General features: G+C 42.0%; 1 protein-coding gene across 1 annotated transcript in view; it reads left to right on the top strand.

Annotated features, from left to right (window-relative positions):
- Window positions 1-25,456, top strand: part of STK32B (serine/threonine kinase 32B) — a 353,263-nt gene that overhangs the window by 224,874 nt on the left and 102,933 nt on the right. The window contains exon 4 of the mRNA XM_004269626.4: window positions 119-292. Within this exon, the coding sequence (XP_004269674.1) occupies window positions 119-292 (174 nt within the window). The remainder of the gene's footprint in view (window positions 1-118; window positions 293-25,456) is intronic.

Here is a 25,456-nt window from a genome sequence, read left to right on the forward strand (position 1 = left end):
GCAGCATCAGTGCCTCTCTCTGAGCCTCAGTTTGCTCTTCTGTAAAATGGGGGCATCGGTCTTGAGGGCATTGGAGTCATCTCCATCCCTAACTTTCTCTGCCCCTTGGTGCTCCTAGGTACTCCTTCCAGGACGAGGAGGACATGTTCATGGTGGTGGACCTGCTGCTGGGAGGGGATCTACGTTATCACCTGCAACAGAACGTACATTTCACAGAGGGGGCCGTGAAGCTCTACATCTGCGAGCTGGCCCTGGCCCTGGAGTATCTGCAGAGGTATCACATCATCCACAGGTAACCAGGCTGCTGGAGGGATGCTGGGGGGTGGGGTGTGATGGGAGGAGTCTGCAGCCATCGAGAGTATTTTCTCACTGACATTCTTGAGAAGTGGCAGCACATGGAGATCATAAAAAGCAGAACAGCTTTATTGCTTTACCTTCTCTACCTACTCCCTTGTCACGTGCATCGAGGTGGAACACTCCCACTGCCTGTGTAACCTCCTCTCTTGGTACCCCACTGCTTAGAGACGTGGCTGGTGGTCGGCCTTTGCTTCTCCATTCTGGTGTGTCTTTGGGAGGCTGGAATGTTCTGTCCCTCTAGCGTCAGGTTAGAAAAGTCACAGTGGCATGAGATGGGAATGTGAGGGATTCTCCTCTATTCCTTTCCTTACTTTGAAATCAGTGCTGTGTATCATGGAGGATTTCTTCCTCTTGGGAAGCTTCAGTGCTGGCTCTGGGCTTTGGATATAAGCTCTGAGTTTCTGCTGCTTCCTCAGGGCCTTTGCTTCTCCCTGCCTGTGCACAGCACCACCACATCCAACCTGGTGAGCAAGGCAAGTTTGACTGCAGAGGCAGGAGGCCAGCGAGAGGCTTCAGAAAGCAATGGTTTGGGCTTCCCTGGTGGCGTAGTGGTTGAGAGTCCACCTGCCGATGCAGGGGACACGGGTTTGTGCCCCGGTCCAGGAGGATCTCACATGCCGCGGAGTGGCTGGGCCTGTAAGCCATGGCCGCTGAGCCTGCGCGTCCGGAGCCTGTGCTCCGCAGCGGGAGAGGCCACAACAGTGAGAGGCCCGCGTACCGCAAAAAAAAAAAAGAAAGAAAGCAAGCAATGGTTTCGTTAATAAAGTCCTATCTCTGACCACAGAGGAGGGGGCCAGAGTGAGTAGCTCCAAATCTGTTCACCCATCGTCTTGCACTGTGCCTAGTGGATCTTCTTCTAACTTATACAGTTTTGGAGGACTTGGGAAAGACAAGAACTTGCGCTTGAGAGTAAAGACGGTAGACGAAGCACACACACACTTACGGTTTCTCCTTTCTAAAATCTCCATAAATTGACAGTAAGGAGGGTTTGAAAAATGGTAAATTCACAAGGATGGGGAAAACTAAAGAGGAGACTATAGCAAAACATGGTGGGGAGGGGGATTAGAAAGAAGATGGAGTAGTAAATGGCTTAGGATGCCAGAAACTGAATTTTGAGTTGTCCCTGGGAAGAACCATGAATTGATAGGCACTAAAGAATCCCCCGCGAGGCTCAGGAATGGGGAGTTATCAGTATCGATGGAAGGCGGAAGAGGGGGTAAAAGAGGGGCTAAAATGAGGTTCATTGTTTGAAAGCCTTTTAAGATGTACTGAGAACCCCCAATCTGCTTACCCATCCTGAATAACTGGATGGCTGTCCCTTCCTCTTCCAAGCAGAAGACTGAAGGTTTGTTCCCTCAGGAGAGTAAAATAGAGAGTGTCTGGACTGAAAGACATCAAGCCTCTTGAGTTGGGATATGGTACTGAAAATAGCACCACTACGTAGACACATCCATACCAGATGCTCAGATAACACACCCTCCCCACTTCCAGCTGGGCTCAGGCCTTCCTCCTCCTGAATGGACACCTGAATGATTTCAGTGGGGGTTTGGCTGAGCCAAGAGGAAAGAGATTTAGACATCGGAAGTTCCCCAAGACCCTTGGAGTGTAGTTCAGGGTCAGCAAGCCCTGCTCATTTGTTATAAGCTCCCAACTAAGTTAGTGACAACTAAAGATTATCAGACATCCAGAGAAATCTTCTAATATAAGAGTGAGAGCCACGCAGTCAAATGGAAAAAGAAAAAAAGCTTGGAATAAACAGAGACTCTGCCAGGAGAAGACACTATGAAAAGAGCTATGATCAGTATTTTCAGCGGGATGAAAAGAGTTTTGCAATCGTAAAATAAGAAGTACTATGTGTATTTAAAATTCAAAGGACAAACATCAGATCAGAGCTCTTATAAATTAAAAATATGAATGTAGAAATGAAAAATTCAAAAGATAAATGTGTTGGAAGATAAAGCTTGAAGATATCCTGTGCACAGTAGAATAAAAAGACAAAAAGAAAATATAAGAAAATTAGAGGACCAGTACAGTAAGTTCAGTATCAGAGAGAGAGAGAAGGAAGGAAGAGGGAGAGAGAGATAGAAAGGAAGGAAGGAAGGAAGGAAGGGAGGAAGGAAGGAAGGAAGGAAGGAAGGGAGGGAGGGAGGGAGGGAGGGAGGGAAGAAAGAAAAGTGAGAAAACATAAACATAGGGGAAGAAATCATCAATGAAGTAAAGAAAATCTCCTGGACCTGAAATATATGAATTTCCAGACTGAAGGGTCCACCAAGGATACAGTGACTAGAAACAGACATACATCAAAACAAACTTGGATCCAATAAGCTTGCACTATAGAACAATAGTTTGGGATTATCAAACACCAGAAGGCAGTGGAAACATGCTTATCGATCAAATGTGAGATGTACGTTTTCACAAGTTCAAGGTCTCAAAAAATATACTTCTCATATACCTTTTCTAAAGTAGCTGTTAGAAAATGACATGGACTCCACTAAAATGAATGACTAAATCAAGGAGGAAGAAATGGAATACGGAAAGCTGGAGCTCCAGCAAAGAAGAGAGAGACAAAGGAAATCTTCCGGTTGATGGGTGGGTCAAGGATGTCAGCTGTCCCTGCTGTGTAGACCATGACCAGTTCTGATTGGAGTCGGATCAGAAGTCCCTGGGAGAGACTTCTTCAGGAAGAGCGAGCTGATAGAATTCCTAAGACATCTGGCTGCCTTGAGATATTTATTTATTTGGCAAAGAATCTGAAGTTGAATAAATGAGAAGTTCAGGGAAAAAACTCAGCAATAAATAGAAGATAATTTTTAACTCCAGGGAATGAAAGTGTTGGACAGGACATTGCATATCATACAATTTACTACATGAATCATCTCTGCGTAGCATGCTTAATCATAATCACCTAACCCCTAAAAATTGACCTAACCAAAAATACAATAATACCCCATTAGGGGAAGTGAGGAAATGGGAAGATGAGTGTGTCTTGTGGGGACACACGAAGGAAAGACTGCTACATACTCATCTTCCATAGTGGGAAGCCAGCAGATAGAGCCAGAAATTGAAAAGTCAAGGAGTCCTGTACATCAGTCATTTCAAGATAAGGAGTTAAATACCAAAATTATAGCCTGGGTGAGATAAATGGACGGAGAGGGAGAAATCAAGGAGAAAGTGATAGGGATTGTCGCTATATTGTAACAAAACTTTCAGCACAATTTGATTCTTGGAACTATTCCTCTGTATCATTTTGACACAAATAGTAACAAACGTAACAAAATGCAAATGAAGACGAGGAAGGAGGGGGAGGAGAGGTAGAAAGAGGAGGAAGGGGGAAGGAGGAGGAAGTGTAGTAGTCCCAGTCGTAACAGTAGTAGTAGTAATAGTAGCAGCAGCAGCCCTGGTCGAATAGGAGTAAAGGGACTGTTCAGTGTGATGCAGAGTATTTACTGAGGTCCATTGTTCATTCACACAGTCATTGACTAGCTTTTGCCCGCAGGCATTCCGGCTGTGGAATCTGGGTTTATAAGCACTGTGCTATATTTGTTAAGGAAGGTCACCCTATACCAGAGTAGCCTCTGTGGGCTGGCTGGGCTTCTTTGAAGGCAATGAAAGGAGCGAGTTCTTTACCAACCTATTGTACAAGTGTCATTCACCCATTATCACAGTGCTTCCTCCGCTAGTGTGTAATAGATGATCTATTTGCCTACATCCCCCCACACACTGAGTCATGTGGACCTTGCTGAGACAGATGCCAACATCCCAGAGCAGAGCTGACGGTAGACCAGGCGGAATATGGAGCCGTCACATAAGAGCATGGTGGTTTGGAACCATTTCATTGTATTTCAACAAATGTTTTTATGTTGCTCTCTGTGGGGTCATCTGCCCTCAGATTCCAGATCTACCTGAGAGAAAAGGAGCTATCCAACAATGTAAGGAAATTTTTAACAATCCACTAAAAGTAAATGGAATTACCTTACCATTTCTAAACTTACAGACTTGACAGAAATTTGAGTCAGGGTTTTTTCCCCCTCCCATATGGTAAATGGAATTACCTTACCATTTCTAAACTTACAGACTTGGCAGAAATTTGAGTCAGGGTTTTTTTCCCCCTCCCATATGGTTCAATAAATCTCTTTTTCATTGTGTATGTATGTACAGACTTGAAATTATGTGTGTCTGTACACATTGTGCATAGGGATATAAGATAATGTTGTGCAATGTTTTGTATTCATTCAACAGCTGAATATGTAAGTCCCCTACTGCATATGTACAAGGCGCTGTCAATGCCATATTTTATACAGACTGATGAATGTTGCTTCTTTCCAAGTAGCCACACTTGCAAGTGGCAGAATCATTCCACAAATGCAAGCCTGAGTTGAATTGCCAAGAATTTCTATCTTCCATCTTGGTGGACTTGGACATGTGACTTAGCTTTATGGACTTCCATTTCCTAATCTGTAAAATGGGCCTGATGACACCTACTTCACAAATTCCATGAGATGCAAATTCCATGAGAAAAAGTTCGTAAAGGATTTAACTGTGCCTGGGGCCTTTTAGGTGCCTCATTCCTCTTTCTTTCATCTGAGGGAATTGATTTTGAAACCAGGTGTTCATTTATACTTAGCGGTGACAGATCTCCATCCTTTGAGGATGATGTAGATCTGTAGAAAATAAAAGGTATTTCAGAGTATAACCCAGTGAGCTTGAAAGTGCATAAGCAGGAAAATACCATTGTGGGTTCAAAATAAATCATTGTCTTAAAACAATTAGAAGTTTTACTTTTTAGAGCACTTGAGTTGGCCCTTCGTTCTTTCAAAACACTCTGGGCCAAGAAGTGTGCCAGCCCCGGGAAGAAAATGATGGGTGGGACCCTTTGCCTGCACCTGCGCAGATTCCCTGGGCGGAAGAGACAACCACTCTAGGGGCCAAATTACTGCAGTCCGAGGGGGAGAGGGGACCCAGGACAGGACACCACACAGTGGCGGGCGGAACCTCTGAGGAGGGCACCCAGCCCAGACTGAGGTGGGGGGCAGAGCAGGGGACACAGAGGAGGCTGGCAAGCCTTCCTCTGGGACACACAAATGTGATTTGTGGGACAAATGGACATTAGCCCAGAGAAGAGGAACGCTGGAGGCACTGGGCAGACAGGCTCCTACTGAGAGGCCTGGGTGGGCAGAGCCTGAGCTGGTCAGCTCGGCAGGGAGCACTTCCTGAGGCTCCGGCTGGTGTCAGTCATTGATGGGTTGAAGCTTGGGAGTGATGTGGTCCAACTGGTAATCGAGAATGACGTTCACCGAAGGCACCTCCCCGGGGGTGCTCTTCAGCCAGAGCTGGTTACTGGACTAGCTACCCAGAAGGGCCAGGTCATGCAGAAGAGCAGATGACTAACAACAGTGACAGTGAATCAAGTTTGTTAAGCTCCTGTGTGTCAGCACTACTTTAAACTATATATATATATATATATATATATATATACACACACACACACACACACACACATACACGCATGTGTTTGTGTGTGTTTACATATGTGTGTGCATATATATGCATATGTGTGTATATTCATATACATACAAATATCTCATTTAATTCTCACATCAATCAAATGGGCTAGGTACTAGGATTATCCTAATTTTTCAGAGCAATTGGGTGATTTGCACTCTGGCACACAGCTGGCAGGTCATGGAACCAGGTTTCAAACCAAGACACTCTGACCCCAGATCCCATGCTGATGAGCACATGCTATCCTGGCTTTCTGCATTGAACTGTTTATAAAACCCTTATATGAATGAGGGTGCTTGCACATCTGAACATAAAAATATGCATGGATGGATCTCATCGACTCCTCCCAAGCGCCCCTGAGGAAGGCTCTTCCAGCAGTGCCCATGAAGCAAGGGAGGATTCTGGTGGTGACGCCCCTAGCCTGAGGTCACCCCTGACTCACTGCCTGGCACAGAGGAAGTGCTCCATAACTACATATTGAATCAATGAAGAAATACTAAAGAAAGAAATGAAAGACACGCCTTACTTGAAATTACTTGAAAATACAAGTTCAAATTCAATAAGTCACTACCCAAATCTTGCAGTGCTTCCTGTAACTTTTCTGCCCAAATATCCCTTGATATCTGAGGAGTCAGCCTTTTGAAAATTTCTGGTGGGGCCCAAAGTAGCCATGCACAAGCATGAAATTCCTTTGAAATCTCATGTTTGATGTTAAAAATTTCTCCAAGTTCCACTGCAATATGTAATCATAATTCTTTTGATACATAAAGTAGTGCTTTGAAGAACTACATTTCATCAGAAAAATAAAGGAAATGAACAATAAAGGCTTCTTGGAGTCTCCTTGGTCAGTGGCAGGTGCTGTTGCATTATCTATCAATTTGGGAGAAATGAGCAGATTTGAAGAGAGCTCATGGTTCAGGTGAGGTTCACGGCACCAGTAATTCTCTCCCTCGTCTTTTATTTTTAGATCCAATCCACTCATAAATATGAGCCCGTAAACAGCAAGCTTGTTCACTGTTTTGAACAGAGCAGTGATCTAAATGCTAATCGAAGTGGGTTTGGGGCAACATTTTCAAACTCCTTTTGAAGAAAAATTTTCACCAGTGAGGTTACTTCTACCAAACTGTGGTCTGAAAATTCCTGAAAGTCCTAGGGCAGTGTCCTTTACTCCCTTAGGAAAATCTCTCGATGAAGTCTGATTATTTATATAGTGCATTTTATTTTGCTTCCAGCCCTGAACCTGCATCACATGAAAATTAACTCACAGTCTCAAAGGTTTGTAATCCCAGTGGTCCTTCACTTCATCAGACTCACAGGCTTCCTTTCCAGGGCAGAAATCTCATCAGATACATGAGAAGCATCTTCAGCTTCGCCTTGGAGTTGTTTTTTGTGTGTGTGTGTGGTACGCGGGCCTCTCACTGTTGTGTGGCCTCTCCTGTTGCGGAGCACAGGCTCCGGATGCGCAGGCTCAGCGGCCATGGCTCACGGGCCCAGCCGCTCCGCGGCATGTGGGATCTTCCCGGACCGGGGCACGAACCCGTGTCCCCTGCATCAGCAGGCGGACTGTCAACCACTATGCCACCAGGGAAGCCTCTGGAGTTGTTTATTGAAAGTATTCAGCCTTGAGAAGATATCTGCTTAATGAGTCAAATATTTGTGAAGCCCTCTCTATCATTAAAGCTAATTATAACTTTTATTGAGGGCTTCTTTATGGGTTTTGTCAGAAATCTTTTTCTTTTCCTTTTATCTTTAGGGAAAATAATAGTTCAATCCTGGAACACTAGCAAGCACCTTTCTTTAAACTAGCATTATCTTTGAGATGAGCAAGCTTTTCAAAGCCACTTCTCAGTTCTACAAATTGTCTAGAAAATAAGTATACAAATGCTGAGTTATATAAAGTCTATCCTTTTGTTACCGAGTTCAAGCGCATACTGCTCACCACACAACAGGCCAATAAATCAAGAGATGAGTTGAGGAGGCAAGGAAGAGTGACCTTATTAGGAAAACCAGCAGACCGAGAAGATGGTGGACTCGTGTCCCAAAGAACCATCTTGCCTGAGTTAGAATTCAGGCTTCTTTTACACTAAAAGGGGAGGGAATAAAGCCAAGCATTGCCTGGTTCTGGTCAGCCTCTGGAGGGGATGTGTTCATTTTCTCCTTGCTGCTGTCATTCATAGGTGGGCCTGGTCAGGATGTTTCCTGTGAGCTAAACAAAGGTATTTTAGCTTAATGCCCGTTACCTGGGAGGCAGGGTTCCCAGAGATGGACCATTATGCATACTTTAACATCCCTTTAGTGAGTAACCTGTAGTAGAATACAAAGTTCTTCCCTATTACAATTTTTTGTCACTTTATTGAATAAACCGAGAAAATAAAGAAGTAAAAATTTTTTTTTGCTATGGGTTTTGTTAGCATTAAGTCCAGGCCTCATTTTTTAATAGAGAGTATGTGTACGTGTTATAAAGTTCAAAAGATTAAAAAGTGTGCAAGTGAAAAATAATTCTCCCATTATTTTGAGGATTTTCACTTATTTACAGCATATGCTTCAAACTTCCACTTTGAATTCACCATTCCTATTCCCTGTGGACAGCTTAATTTAAAAATATTAACAGGTAAAAAGGAAATGAAGCATGTGCATACGCACGCACACACACGAGATTTTTGGCATTGTGTGTCTTTGGGTGCGAATAGTATGAGAAGGAGATTACTCACTGGGGCAGGGCTTGGAACTGAGCTTTGTTCATATTTATGTACAGTAAGAATTTAAATGCAGTGGATCATCCCCATATTTGAAACCTGGGATTGGTAGGTAACAAAATAGAAATAATTGTTTGTAAGATGCTACACCCATGATGGAGATAAAAATTTGCTGAGCACTTTGCTTGTGCCAGGCTCTGTTTTAAGTACTTTGCAGGTATGATCTCACCTAATCCCAACACCAGCCAACAGAGGTGGGGCCCATTATCAGCCCCATTTTACAGGTGGGAACATTGAGTCTCACAGGGAATAAATAACTTGCCTGGGAGCAAACACTAAGTGGACGCCTCAAGTCACCAAGCTCTTACTGTCTCTATACTGATAATAATTGGCAGTCAAGTTCTCTCATCATATTTACACATAGAATCTTTCTATTACCCAGGCTTTTGTGAAGGAAAAATCATGTGACTGACTCTCAGGAAAAGGTGATACCTTTTGTTGTTGTGTTCACATACAAATATAGCTCTATTTTTTGTGGCAATATTCAACCTCCTCCGTCCCTGAAGCCCTTGGCATTGCCAGATGAGTTGCTCATTATCTTGTGGGGCAGCACCAGTTTTCAGCCTGGGTTGTACGAACTGATGGGGCTAGCGTTCCTGTCCTTACTTTGGAATGCTTGTGTGTTTATGATTTTTTTTTCTTTTGGTAAATAGACTCACTTCCTTATGCTTGTGCCTCCTGAACTCTGGAAAGAGAAACTGTCTTAATTCCTGATAATCTGGCAACATGGCCTACATGCATTTCCCAGGGAGCTGTGTGCAGAGTGAGGTGGGGTGTTGGTTTTCAGTGGCCGAAATCAGTTTATTGGAAAATCAAATGCCTCTAAGCTGTAGGGACAGGGATTGTGCCAAGGGGTGAAATATGACCGGGCTGCTAATCCTATGTCATCTTTGGCAAAGGCTTGTCCCTCATGTAATGGCAGTGGAAGTGAACAATTTCCTAACCTGTGGCTTCAGTGGCTTTGGCTGAGTCTTCGCAGTAGCCTGCTGTCTCTGGCTCCCAGTTTGGGTCCCATTTGATGACCAGTGGAATTTGTAAACAAACAATCCCAACCTCTGACCACAGTGGTGGGACACAGGGCATGAGACTGTGAAGAGGAGAAACCAGACTTCGTACCTGACCGTAGGGGAGGGGTCAAGGGCATCTCCTGCATGTAGGCAGGGTCCTGGCCCACCGCTCCCATTGTAAGGAGTAGTGCTGAGAGTTCTGACATTGTGGTCCAGCCGCAGGAGACCTTAGTAAGTCCATTACGTCTCTGACTTGAGTCTGCTTCTCTGTTAACAAGAGGAGCGATCGCCAACAGAATGACGTGATGCAGGTGGAGTGTCAGGCACACGTGAAGTATTCAGCAAGTGTAGCTCCTTGTTTTCGGGAGCAAAGAGCAGGAAAGCACAGTGGTGAAAAACCTGGATTCCGCTAAGATAGAGGAGGCTTCCATGCTGTGAGCTCAGGCACAGCATCTGATTGCTCTGAAGCTCTGGTTTATCACCTGTAGACAAAAATGGTGGTGGACAGAAAAATGTCCTCCCCACAAGATGTCCACATCCTAATTACTGAACCCTGTGAACATGTTATGTTCCATGGCAAAGGGGAATTAGGGTTGCCAGTGGATGAAGGTTGCTCATCTGCTGTCCCTGAGATGGGGAGATTACCCTGGATTGTCCAGGTGGCCCAGTGAAATCACAAGGTTCTTTAAAAGTGGAAGAGCAGGCACAAGAAGAGGTCAGAGGGATGCAGTGTGAGAAGGACTCAACCCTCAATACATTCTTTTCTGGCCTTGATGATGGGGAAAGGGGCCATGAGCGAGGAAAGGCAGGCGGCCTCTAGAAGCTGGGAAGAGGAAGGAAACAGATTCTCCCCAAGAGCCTCCAGAAGGAAAGCAGCCCTGCTGAAACCTTGACTTTGCATCAGACCTCTGACTGGCATACAAAATATAAGGTAATAAATTTTGTGATTTTAAGTCACTAAGTTTGTGGTCATTTGTTACAGCAGCTGCAGGAAACCAATACTCTACTACCCTGGGGTGTTGAAAGAACAAACTGAAATAATGTGTGTTGCATGTTTAAATTTAGTACCTAGTAAGTGTTCAATAAATGTGATCTTCTGTGACAAAGGTTACTGGTGATGGTGATGATGATGATGGTGGTGATGATATTGATGATGGTGATGGTGATGATGATGGTATGTTGATGAAGGTCATGATGAAGATGAAGAAGATGATGATGATATTTGAGGGCCTTACTATTGCCCATCTCTCCAGCCTCATCTCTTGCATCCCCTTCCTCTGGTTCCGCCCATAGACCTTTGCAGTCCACTTGTCCCAGACTCTGCTTTTCTCCCAAGTTCATGCTGTCTTCCACCTCTGTTTTTCCTTTGCATGATGATCTCTCTTTAAGAAATGCTTTTACTTACCCTATCCACCTGTTTAGCTTATTCCCATCTGTCAGAACTCACAATGGAATTCTGAAAGCCACAGGGAAGGGTTTCTGCATATCAACACTGTTGATATTTTGGTCCAGATAATTCTTTGTGGTGGGAACTGTCCTGTGTACTGTATTTAGCTGCATCCCTGTCTTCTACCTGCTAAATGCCTAGAGCCCTACCTCTCCTTCCCCACCAAGTTATGACAATCAAAAATGTCCCCAGACATTGTCAAATGTGCCTTGGAAGACAACATCATCCCTGGATGAGAATTACTGCATTAGGGGATATCATCCTTGAGCCCTGCCCCAAACCAACAGCTTTGCAAACACATGGCTTCCCTGAAGAATGCAACCCTATGGAAAACCTGAGTACCACTTTATTTATAGCTGGGCTTGGGCCCCAAACCTCAAAATAAGGCATTTCTAGGGGCAGAGCCGGACGCTGTGGAGCATCATCCCACTGAGCTAATTAGGACTCAGCACATTCAAACCAGAGGCCAGGTGGCTGCATCTCCCTAGTGCCCAGGAGGATGCCTCAGAGATAGGTGGGCAATAGGGATGGTTGGATCTGTGGCAAGTGCTGAGCAGACTCACACCCCACATGGGCCCGGACCGGCCTCACCCCTGGATGGGAAGAGGTGGTCAGTCAGCGAAGAGGTCATCTGTAGGGCTTCATCTCTGACCACAAGGAAGAGAGAAACAAGAGGGAGTGAGCCCCACCCCCGCACTCACCTTTCAGCACACAGTGGCCCAGCACCTAAGAGAAGAGGCCCTAACCCATACCTGGAATCCAACCTCTCAGAATAATGGTCTGAGGAGAAGTGAGGAAAAGAGGGATATAAGGAATTGGTGTTGAGCATCTTCTACATCATCACATTCATTTCCTGTGGCTGCTGCAGCAAAGTACAAAAAGCTTGGAGGCCTAAAGCAACAGAAATTTATTCTCTCCCGGTTCTGGAGGCTAGAAGTCCACACTCAAGGTGTCAGCAGGGTCAGGTTCTCTCTGAAGTCTCTAGGGGAGGATCCTTCCTTATCTGCTGATAGTTTCTTCTGATGGCTCCTGGCATTCCTTGGCTTGTAGCAGCATCACTCCAATCTCCGCCTCCATCTTCATGTGACCTTTTCGTCCCTGCCCCTCCATGTCTCAAATCCCCCTCTCCTTTCCCTTTAAAGGACACCAGTACTAGGATTTAGGGCCCACCTTAAATCAGGATGAGCTCATCTCTAGATACTTAATTTCATTATCTCTTCAAAGACCCTATTCCCAAATAAGGTCACATTCACAGACATGGAGGGTTAGGATTTAGACATATTTTTTGGAGGACACAGTGTAACTCACTACGATCATGTTCCAGCTCCAAGGTCACTCCTGTGTGAAGACTCCCGACTGCTCCAAGGAACTGGGTGGTTCCTCCTTTGGGCATCCTCTTCACACTTCAAGGAGCACTTCCCTCCACTTGTTTATTGTGTTCACCTCCAAAACTATACGCTCCTCCAGAGGATGCTTTCAGAATTATCTATCTCCTGGTTACCTATTTTAGGTCCTGGCACATAGTAAATGTTTAATAAATGTTTATGCCTTACCAGCTCTTTTTACAATAGCCAAGACATGGACACCACCTACATGTCCATCGACAGATGAATGGATAAAGTAGATGTAGCACGTACATACAATGGAATATTACTCAGCCATAAAAAAGAATGAAGTAATGCTATTTGCAGCAACATGGATGGACCTAGAGATTATCATACTAAGGGAAGTAAGCCAGACAGAGAAAGACAAATATATGGTGTCACTTATATGTGGAATCTAAAATATGACACAAATGAAATTATCTACAAAACAGAAACAGACTCACAGACCTAGAGAACAGACTTGTGGTTGCCAAGGGGAAGTGGGGGGCAGGGGAGGGTTGGATTGGGAGTTTGGGACGAGCAGATGCAAATTATTATATATAGAATGGATAAACAACAAGGTCGTACTGTATAGCACAGGGAACTATATTCAATATCCTATGGTTAACCGTAATGGAAAATAATTTTTAAAAAAGAAAAAAAGTAAATGTTTATGCCTTAAATGAATGATTGAGGCCTAAGAAAGAGAAAGAATTTGTCCAGGTAGTGAGATATTTCTGCCCTGGCAGGCTGTGAAGTAAACCAAATCTCAGGATCACATTCATTCAGTTCGTAAGTGTTTAACTGGCACTTACTGTGTGCCAGACAGCACAGCAGAAACCCTGATACATAAATACTTGGTCCCTTTCTTCAAAACCCAAAATCTTCTTAAGTATGCATTGAGCACCTACTGTGTGCCTACCACTGGGCTCACAGTCGGTGTAGGGAGACAGACATGTCATGGCCATCTCAGCTGGGGTGGGAAATGCTTGGTTCAAGCACATTCAAAGTGCTACAGAACACAGAGGAGCCAGGATAAAATTTGGCTTCAAGGATCATTCAGGCTTTGGGGAGGTGATGGCATCTAGGTTGGATTTTACTTTCGGGGGAGAAGGGAGTGTTTCCTAAGACAAAGCATTCTAGAAAAATAATTTCTGGGCAGTCTGACTATGTATTTGCTGGTGGCAATAGAAATTGTTACAACCCTTTTGAAAAGATATTTGGCAATAAGAATCAAGTACTTTTAAAAATATTTATACACTTTGACCCACTGATTTCACATCTTGGACTATATTATAAGGCTCCAGTCTGGCCTGCCTAAAAAGTTCTAAGTGTGAGGATCTTTATTACAACATTGCTTATGTTAATCAATAATTTTGAAATAACCCAAGGGAAAGAAATCAGCTTAGTAAACTATATACCTACTGTTGAGAGACTTGAGACTATGATACACCCACATATATAGGGCTTACTATGAAAATCCTGCAATATTAAAAGGGGTTGTTTTTATGATCTTGAAAGAAAATTATAGCTTATAAACTTATATAGACTATGTAAAATTCTTTACATAGTCTTTACATGACTATGTAAAGAAATGTCTGCTTATTAAACAAACAAAAAATCCCTCAGCTTTCCAATGCACTAGATTGAAGGGAGATTTTTCTTTCTTTTTCTTATTTTGAAATTTTCTTTAATTAGCATGTCATCCTTTTAATGAAGAAAATCAAAGCATAGCTTTCTCTCTAAAAGGAAGGTGTTTATCAAACATGAACTTTGTTTTTTGTTAATTTTTATTTTTTATAATAGCAATGTTTTATTTATGGCTGCATCAGTAATCATATGTATATTCAGATACACAGTTTAGTATTTTTCTACAGAAATTAGCGTATTTTAGTACCAATTAAATCATCTTATGTTTCCCTTATATATTTTTTCTAGATCCTTACTGAAAACTACACAATTGGGGTGGGGAGGTGAGTACCTTAGAAAAGCAAATACATTTGATAAAAATTCAGAGCTGTTGAAATCACTTTAACATCCTCCTAAATTTTGGTGCTTTACACTTAGACTTACAATTAGTCTATCAAACATGAGCTTGAGATTGGAATACCTGGATTGGAATCCTAACACCACTGCTTAAGCCAAATGTGAGAGCTCAGAAAAGTTCATCTCATCATTCCTCAGTTTTGTCATCCTTAAAATGGGCTCATGTGAGAATGGGACGAAATTATCCATGAATTCTCAAAGCATAATGCCTGCTTCACACATACTAAGCCTTCAGTGAGATCCATAGTAAAATAATAATTAATAAGCACAGAATAAAACCGATATGACCTATTTTTGTATCCTAAATATCCTCCCCAGCCCCTCTGGCAACACTGTGCTGAAAATAAACTGACAATTCTCATCAGATTAAAGAAGAAACACTTCATCAATTCTTCTTCACTATCCTGTGGGACGAGGGTCAGAGCAACGAGAAAGAAATTTTGAGATGGGAAAAAAAATTGAAGACATGCAGAAGTGTCATTTAGGATGGAAATTCCAATTCAATTTCAGGAGTAAGTTTGTTATTTCTAAGCACAAAGCTTGATTTCCCTTCTGTTATAGGCCAGCATTTTGAGAATTTATGACTTTGTGATGATTAAAAAAAATGAGATACAACAGAATCCAATTTATTCCTTAAAGGGATTGCTCCATCTCTGGGGGTATAAATTGCTCCTGCAATTAGGTGGCAAGCATTTATGTTAGATAATAAATTTTAGAAATAAGGACCTGGGTCTCAATTTAATGTCAAAGAAACTGGAATGAAATCTGGGAGCAGAATTTGAAAGCAGAGGATAAACCTCTGAAAGAATCCAATAAATTAGAGGCTGTTTTACAGAAGATGTTCAAAAGCAAGACAATGAATGCAGTGTCAGGAAATCAGGTCAGCATTTTTGGAAGCGTCAGCATGCAGTGAGAACACAAAGATTTCTGAACTTTGTTCCCATGCTGTTCCCTATGGCTCTGAATCCCTTTCCCAAGTAGAAGCCTTCATTCATTCATGCAGTCATTCAATAAACAATAATGGACAAGTTTCAAAGCTTGGGCATTAAGGAGAGATGCATTAAGAAAGCAAAACTACCCCTAGGAAGCCTCAATCCTTGTGGGAGGAGCACATTGGTTATTAATAATATTAGCTACCATATATGGTGCTCTATATAACCATATACATATACACACAGTTACAGATATATACCTTACTACAATATATATATCTTATACATATCTTATTATAAATATCATATATATATTATTATGATTCATTGTAGCCTCCCCACCCCCTTTTAGCAAGTGAAGAAAATACAGGGCTAGAAAGGATATGAATCATGAGAGGGGGTAGGTGAAGACAAAATATTCTGACAGTTCCAAGAAGTGAGAGATCACATACATTTTATACCTTGCCTGGGCTTCTGGAGGAGCTGTACTTTGAAGTCTGAATAGCATTTTAACAGGCACAGATGGTGGAGAACATTTTTTCAGGAGGAGGAATTGACACAAGAAAGGGGTTGGCTTACTTTAGGTCTTCTTGTGCAGGACCTTGAGTACAAGGTTATTAAATATGGGCTTTATCTTGTGACAGTTGCCATAAGGATTATTGAAATAATCCTTCAAGTCAGATGAAGATTGAGATAAAGAAAGAAGAGAGGACTCCCCAGCGGCCAATGATTTAATCAACCATGCCTACATAATGAAGCCTCCATAAAAATCCCTGAAGTACAGGGTTCGGAGAGCATCTGGTTGGTGAACATATGGAAGTTCTGGAAAGAAAAGAGAATACATGAATAAAAAGTAGAACAGGGCTTCCCTGGTGGCGCAGTGGTTGAGAGTCCACCTGCCGATGCAGGGGACGCGGGTTCGTGCCCTGGGCCAGGATGATCCTGCATGCCGCAGAGCGGCTGGGCCCATGAGCTGTGGCCTCTGGGCCTGTGCTTCCGGAGCCTGTGCTCCACAGCGGGAGAGGCCACCGCATTGAGAGGCCCGCATACCAAAAAAAAAAAAATAGAACAATTGGAAGCCAACAGGCTTTTTAAAAAAAATTAAAAGTCACAATGTATTTATATTGCACTGCTTTTCAAACAGAAGAGATTGTTCCTGAGGAGCACAGAGCTTGGAAGATGAGAAAATGACCTGCAAAAAATGATCTTTCACTTAAATGAGTAGATTGCTGATTGGCACCCAGTGGACTAGCACCAACACCGTGTACGGAAGGCCACTAGTACCCTAATGTGAAGTCTAACTCATGAAAAAGAGTCAGAGGAGGTGCCTTGAAGATGGCGGAGGAGTAAGACATGGAGATCACCTTCCTCCCCACAAATACCTCAAAACTACATCTACATGTGGAACAACTCCTACAGAACACTTACTGATTGCTGGCAGAAGACCTCAGACTTCCCAAAAGATGCCCTCAGGAGACCTACACACAGAGGTGGGGTCAAATCCAAAGCTGAACCCCAGGAGCTGTGTGAACAAAGAAGGAAAATTTCTCCCAGCAGCCCCAGCAGCAGCAGATTAAATCTCCACAATCAACTTGATGTACCCTGCATCTCTGGAATACCTGAATAGACAATGAATCATCCCAAAACTGAGGCAGTGGACTTTGGGAGCAACTGTAGTCTGCATCTAATTTGTTTCTGGTTTTTTGTTTATCTTAGTTTAGTATTTAGACCTTATTATCATTGGTAGATTTCTTTATTGATTTGGTTGCTCTCTTCCTTGTTTTTTTTTTTTTTTTTTTGGCGGTATGTGGGCCTCTCACTGTTTTGGCCTCTCCCGTTGCGGAGCACAGGCTCCGGACGCGCAGGCTCAGTGGCCATGGCTCACGGGCCCAGCCGCTCCGCGGCATGTGGGATCTTCCCAGACCAGGGCACGAACCCGTGTCCCCTGCATCGGCAGGCGGACTCTCAACCCCTGCGCCACCAGGGAAGCCCCCTTGTTTTTTATATAAATATATATATATATTCTTTTTTCTCTTTTTGTGAGTGTGTGTGTGTATGTGTATGCTTCTTTGTATGATTTTGTCTGTATAGCTTTGCTTTTGCCATTTGTCCTAGGGTTCTCTCTGTCCTTTTTTGTTTTGTTTTGCTTTGATTTTTAGTATAGTTTTTAGTGCTTGTTATCATTGGTGAATTTGTTTTTTGGTGTGGTTGCTGTCTTCCTTCTTTCTTTCGATTACTTTTAAATTTTCTTATTTTTAATAATTTTTTTTATTGTAACAACTTTATTTTATTATTTTTCTTTCTTTCTTTTTCTCCCTTTTCTTCTGAGCCATGTGGCTGACAGGGTCTTGGTGCTCTGGCCGGGTGTCAGGCCTGAGCCTCTGAGGTGGGAGAGCCCAGTTCAGGGCATTAGTCCTGAACTTCCAGCCCCACATAATATCAAACGGTGAAAGCTCTCCCACAGATCTCCATCTCAACACTAAAACCAACTCCAGTCAACGACAGCAGCAATCTACAGTGCTGGACACCCTATGTCAAATAACTAGCAAGACAGGAACACAACCCTACCAATTAGCAGAGAGGGAGCCTAAAATCATAATAAGTTCACAGACACCCCAAAACACACCACTGGATGTGGTTCTGCCCACTGGAAAGACAAGATCCAGCCTCATCCACAAGAGCACAGGCACCAGTTCCCTCCACCAAGAAGGCTACCCAACCCACTGAACCCACCTTACCCACTGGTAGAAGACACCAAAAACAATGGGAACTACGAACCTGCAGCCTGCAAAAAGGAGACCCCAAACACAGTAAGTTAAGCAAAATGAGAAGACAGAGAAATACACAGCAGATGAAGGAGCAAGGTAAAAACCCACCGGACCAAACAAATGAAGAGGAAATACGCAGTCTACCTGAAAAAGAATTCAGAGTAATGATAATAAAGATGATAAAAAAATCTTGGAAATAGAATGGAGAAAATACAAGAAACGTTTAACAAGGACCTAGAAGAACTAAAGAGAAAACAGACAATGATGAAAAACACAATAAATGAAGTTTAAAATTCCCTAGAAGGAATCAAGAGCAGAATAACCGAGGCAGAAGAACGGATAAATGACCTGGAAGATGAAATAGTGGAAATAACTACCACAGAGCAGAATAAAGAAAAAAGAATGAAAAGAATTGAGGACAGTCTCAGAGACTTCTGGGACAACATTAAACGCACCAACATACGAATTATAGGGGTCCCAGAAGAAGAAAAGAAAAAAAGGGGCTGAGAAAATATTTGAAGATTATAGTTGAAAACTTCCCTAATATGGGAAAGGAAATAGTCAATCAAGTCCAGGAAGCATAGAGAGTCCCATACAGGATAAATCCAAGGAGAAACATGCCAAGACACATATTAATCAAACTGTCAAAAATTAAATACAAAGAAAACATATAAAAAGCAGCAAGGGAAAAGCAACAAATAACATATAAGGGAATCCCCATAAGGTTAACAGCTGATCTTTCAGCAGAAACTCTGCAAGCCAGAAGGGAGTGGCAGGACATATTTAAAATGATGAAAGGGGAAAACCTACAACCAAGATTACTCTACCCAGCAAGGATCTCATTCAGATTCAACGGAGAAATTAAAACCTTTACAGACAAGCAAAATTAAGAGAATTCAGGACCACCAAACCAGCTTTACAACAAATGCTAAAGGAATTTTTCTAGGCAGGAAACATAAGACAAGGAAAAGATCTATAATAACAAACCCAAAACGATTAAGAAAATGGTAATAGGAATATACATATCGATAACTACCTTAAATGTAAATGGATAAAATGCTCCAACCAAAAGACATAGACTAGCTGAATGGATATAAAAACAAGACCCATATATATGCTGTCTACAAGAGACCCACTTCAGACCTAGGGACACATACAGACTGAAAGTGAGGGGATGGAAAAAGATATTCCATGCAAATGGAAACCAAAATAAAGCTGGAGTAGCAATTTTCATATCAGACAAAATAGACTTTAAAATAAAGCCTATTATAAGAGACAGAGAAGGACAGTATATAATGATGAAGGGATCAATCCAACAAGAAGATATAACAATTGTAAATATTTATGCACCCAACATAGGAGCACCTCAGTACATAAGGTAAATGCTAACAGCCATAAAAGGGGAAATTGACAGTAACACATTCATAGTAGGGAACTGAAACACCCCACTTTCACCAATGGACAAATCATCCAAAATGAAAATAAATAAGGAAACACAAGCTTTAAATGACACGTTAAACAAGATGGACTTAACTGATATTTATACAACATTCCATCCAAAAACAACAGAATGCACTTTCTTCTCAGGTGCTCATTGAACATTCTCCAGGATAGAACATATCCTGGATCACAAATCAACCCTTAGTAAATTTAAGAAAATTGATATCGTATCAAGTATCTTTTCCGACCACAATGCTATGAGACTAGATATCAATTACAGAAAAAAAGATCTGTAAAAAATACAAACACATGGAGGCTAAACAATACACTACTATATAACCAAGAGATCACTGAAGAAATCAGAGAGGAAATCAAAAAATACCTAGAAACAAATGACAATGAAAACATGAAAACCCAAAACTCATGGGATGCAGCAAAAGCAATTCTAAGAGGGAAGTTTATAGCAATACAATCCTACCTCAAGAAACAAGAAGCATCTCAAATAAACAACCTAACCTTACACCTAAAGCAGTTACAGAAAGAAGAAGAACAACAACAACAAAACCCCCAAATTTAGCAGAAGGAAAGAAATCATAAAGATCAGATCAGGAATAAATGAAAATGAAATGAAGGAAACAATAGCAAAGATCAATAAAACTACAAGCTGTTTTTTTGAGAAGATAAACAAAATTAATAAACCATTAGCCAGATTCATCAAGAAGAAAAGGGAGAACTCAAATCAACAAAATTAGAAATGAAAAAGGAGAAGTAACAACACACCGCAGAAATACAAAGGATCATGAGAGATTACTACAAGCAACTATATGCCAATAAAATGGGCCACGTGGAAGAAATGGACAAATTCTTAGAAAAGCACAACCTTCTGATACTGAACCAGGAAGAAATAGAAAGTATAAACAGACCAATCACAAGCACTGAAATTGAAACTGTGATTAAAAATATTCCAACAAACAAAACCCAAGGACCAAATGGCCTCAGAGGGGGATTCTATCAAACATTTAGAGAAGAGCTAACACCTATCCTTCTCCAACTCTTCCAAAATATAGCAGAGGGAGGAACACTCCCAAACTCATTCTACGAGGCCACCATCACCCTGATAGCAAAACCAGACAAAGATATCACAAAGAAAGAATACTACAGGCCAATATCACTGGTGAACATAGGTGCAAAAATCCTCAACAAAATACTAGCAAACAGAATCCAACAGCACATTAAAAGGATCATACACCATGATCAAGTGGGGTTTATTCCAGGAATGCCAGGATTCTTCAATATACGCAAATCAATCAATGTGATACACCATATTAAGAAATTGAAGGAGAAAACCCATATGATCATCTCAATAGATGCAGAAAAAGCTTTTGACAAAATTCAAAACACATTTATGATAAAAACCCTTGAGAAAGTAGGCACAGAGGGGACCTACCTCAACATAATAAAGGCCATATATGACAAACCCACAGCCAACATCGTTCTCAATGGTGAATAACTGAAACCATTTTCACTAAGATCAGGAACAAGACAAGGTTGCCCACTCTCACCACTCTTATTCAACATAGTTTTGGAAGTTTTAGCCACAGCAATCAGGGAAGTAAAAGAAATAAAAGGAATCCAAATTGGAAAGGAAGAAGTAAAACTGTCACTCTTTGCAGACTACATGATACTATACATAGAGAATCCTAAAGATGCTACCAGAAAACTACTAGAGCTAATCAATGAATTTGGTAAAGTAGCAGGATACAAAATTAATGCACAGAAATCTCTGGCATTCCTATACACTAATGATGAAAAATCTGATAGAGAAATTAAGGAAACGCTCCCATTTACCATTGCAAGAAAAAGAATAAAACACCTAGGAATAAACCTACCTAAGGAGACAAAAGGCCTGTATGCAGAAAACTATAACACTGATGAAAGAAATTAAATATGATACAAACAGATGGAGAGATATACCATGTTCTTGGATTGGAAGAATCAACATTGTGAAAATGACTATACTACCCAAAGCAATCTACAGATTCAATGCAATCCCTATCAAACTACCAATGGCATTTTTCACAGAACTAGAACAAAAAATTCCACAATTTGTATGGAAAAACAAACTGCCCCAAATAGCCAAAGCAATGAAAGAAAAACAGAGCTAGAGGAATCAGGCTCCCTAACTTCAGACTATACAACAAAGCTACAATAATCAAGAGAGTATGGTACTGGCACAAAAACAGAAATATAGATCAATGGAACAGGATAGAAAGGCCAGAGATTAACTCACGCACATATGTTCACCTTATCTTTGACAAAGGAGGCAAGAATATACAATGGAGAAAAGACAGCCTCCTCAATATGTGGTGCTGGGAAAACTGGACAGCTACATGTAGAAGAATGAAATTAGAACACTCCTTAACACCATAAACAAAAATAAACTCAAAATAGATTAAAGACCTAAATGTAAGGCCAGACACTGTAAAACTCTTAGAGGAAAACATAGGCAGAACACTCTATGACATAAATCACAGCAAGATCCTTTTTGACCCACCTCCTAGAGAAATAGAAATAAAAACAAAAATATACAAATGGGACCTAATGAAACTTAAAAGCTTTTGCACAGCAAAGAAAACCATAAACAAGACGAAAAGACAGTCCTCAGAATGGGAGAAAATATTTGCAAACGAAGCAACTGTCAAAGGGTTAATCTTCAAAATATACAAGCAGCTCAATATGAAAAAAACAAACAACCCAATCCAAAAATGGGCAGAAGACCTAAATAGACATTTCTCCAAAGAAGATATACAAATTGCCAGCAAACACATGAAAGGATGCTCATCATCACTAATCATTAGAGAAATGCAAATCAAAACTACAATGAGGTATCACCTCACATGGGTCAGAATGGTCATCATTAAAAAATCTACAAAAAGTAAATGCTGGAGAGGGTGTGGAGAAAAGGGAACCCTCTTGCACTGTTGGTGGGAATGTAAGTTGATATAGCCACTATGGAGAACAGTATGGAGGTTCCTTAAAAAACTAAAAATAGAACTACCATACGACCCAGCTATCCCACTACTGGGCATATACCCTGAGAAAATCATAATTCAAAAAGAGTCATGTACCACAATGTTCATTGCAGCACTATTTACAATAGCCAGGACATGGAAACAACCTAAGTGCCTATCAACACATGAATGGATAAAGAAGATGTTGCACCTATATACAATGGAATATTACTCAGCCATAAAAAGAAAGGAAATTGAGTTATTTGTAGTGAGGTGGATGGACCTAGAGACTGTCATACAGAGTGAAGTATGTTAGAAAGAGAAAAACAAATACCGTATGCTAACACATATATGGAATAAAAAAAAAAGTTCTGAAGAACCTAGGGGCAGGACAGGAATAAAGACACCAATGTAGAGAATGGACTTGAGGATACAGGGAGGGGGAAGGATAAGCTGGGACAAAGTGAGAGAGTGGCATGGACTTATATACACTACCAAATGTAAAATAGATAGCTAGTGGGAAGCAGCCACATAGCACAAGGAGATCAACTCAGTGCTTTGTGTCCACCTAGAGGGGTGGAATAGGGAGGGTGCGAGGGAGATGCAAGAGGGAGGAGATATGGGGATATAGGTATATGTATAGCTGATTCACTTTGTTATAAAGCAGAAACTAACACACCATTGTAAAGCAATTATACTCCAAAAAAGATGTTCAAAAAGAATAAAAAATTAATTTAAAAAAAAAGAGAGAAGAGAGGAAGATGGTGTAGATTTTCCATTGTTACAGGTTGGTGATACCTACTGTGCCAGTCTGCATTATCTCCCTTGGGCTGGACCCAACAACCTGTGCAGTCTTCACAGGTACTCATTCATTCATTGATTCATTGATTCATTTGTTCATTCAGTTGTTTGTCCATTCGTCCATCCAATCATGCATGCAGCCATCCATGTATCCATCCATGCATCCATCCACTAAACAGTGACCTACCAGGTACCCACATCATGTCAGGCTAAGGCTGCAGCAGTGAACAGCTGATCAAGTTTCTGCCTGTTTGGTGCATATGTTCTTGTGGAGGGAGGCAGACAACAAACAAATGTGTATGTAATATGTCAGAAGATGATAAGTGCTGTTGAATTCTATGGCAACATAGGGAGGACCGCAAGCAGGGGTCTGGCTTGCTGATGCTTTATGGAGGAGAGTGGTCAGAAAAAGACCTCATACAGGGCCATGTGAGCATGGGCTGGAGGTTGTGAGGGTTGGGATTGTGGCAATCTTGGGGTAACCTTTCCAGGTGCAGGTGTAGAGGTGCCAAGATGGGAGTGTGCTTGGCGTGTGTCGGGAACAGCGAACAGAGCAGTGTGGCTGGAGCATCAGGGAGAGTGGTGGAGGTGAGGCCAGGGGAGAGGTGAGATAGAGGGGATTAGTCATTGGCTTGGGCTTCTACCCTAACAGAGTGGAAAGCTAGCACCCATTTTCAGCAGAGGAGTGACATGATTTGATCTATGGCTTCAGTAGAAGTGCATGCCGGCTGCTTCTCACAGGGTCATTCTGGCTGCTGTGTTGAAGATGGACTGTAGTCAGGAGGAGTGGGGAGCAGCCTCCCCTCCCTACGGATGAAGAGAAGGCATGGCTCTTGCTGGAGAGCAGAGAAACATTTCGATAGAAGGTCAGATATCCTACCCTAATACCTCATTTGGCCAAACCAACCACAGTTCAGTTACCAGGAAAGAGAGACACAAAGACCATTTGTTGTTCGTTTGACACATTCTGCTGTGAGGTGCCCGATCCAACACTACATTCTGGGGTGACAGAATTGGGCTGGAACCATGCCAATCTTCAGAGCACTCCATGCCCAGTGGGGGGGAAGAGCAGAGATGCTCACAAACTACAATAAAACAGGTCAGAGAGCCCCACATTCTTGGAGAGGTAAAGCCGTAAGTCAGGGGCAATGTCATTGTAAGCCCGCCCAGGGAAGGGGGTGCCAGGTGAGATTAGGTGACCCTTTGATGCTTTAGGAGGGGTGTGTGCTCTGCTGTGAGGGGCTGGCCATTTTCTGATTGTTGGAGCTATTGTGTGGGAGGGCATAACTGATGCAGGGCATGGCGTGATCCTATGTGCAGGAGGCTCAGGTGTGTGAGGTGGGCATTACCTAGATAGCCTTGCAGCTGGCAGAGAGGATGAAACTGAGCTAGAGTTGTTTATTTTTTATTGTGGTGAAATACACATAACATAAAATTTACCATCGTAACTATTTTTAGGTGTACAGTTCAGTAATGTTAAGTACATTCACCTTGTCGTGCAGCCAGAACTCTTCCATCCTCCCAACCTGAAGCTCAATAAACCCATTAAACAGCAGTGCCCCATCCCCGCTCCCTCCGGCCCTTGGCACCCACTGTTGTACTTTCTGTCTCTGAATTTAACTCTAGGGATTTCATATCAGTGGACTTCTACCGTCTTGTTGTGACTGGCTTTTTTCACTCAGCATCATGTCCAAGGTTCATCCATTTGTAGCATGTGTCAGAATTGCCTTCATTTTTAAAGTTGAATGATATTCCATTGTATGTATATACCACATTTTGTTTATCCATTCATCTGTTTATAGACATTTGGTTTGCTTCCACCTTTTGGAAATTGTGATTAGTGCTGTTGTAAACAATTCTTTGAGACGTATACTTAGAAGTGGCATTGCTGGATCACATGGGAATTCTATTTTTAATTTTTTGAGAAGCTGCCTGTGCTAGAGTTTTATATTGAAGAACTTCAACTGCTGGACTAAAGAATTCAGACTTGGTTCTGTAGACCATGGGGAGATGAACAGTGTACTC

Source organism: Orcinus orca, chromosome 4 (genome assembly GCF_937001465.1).
Source record: "Orcinus orca chromosome 4, mOrcOrc1.1, whole genome shotgun sequence".
Lineage (NCBI taxonomy): Eukaryota > Metazoa > Chordata > Mammalia > Artiodactyla > Delphinidae > Orcinus > Orcinus orca.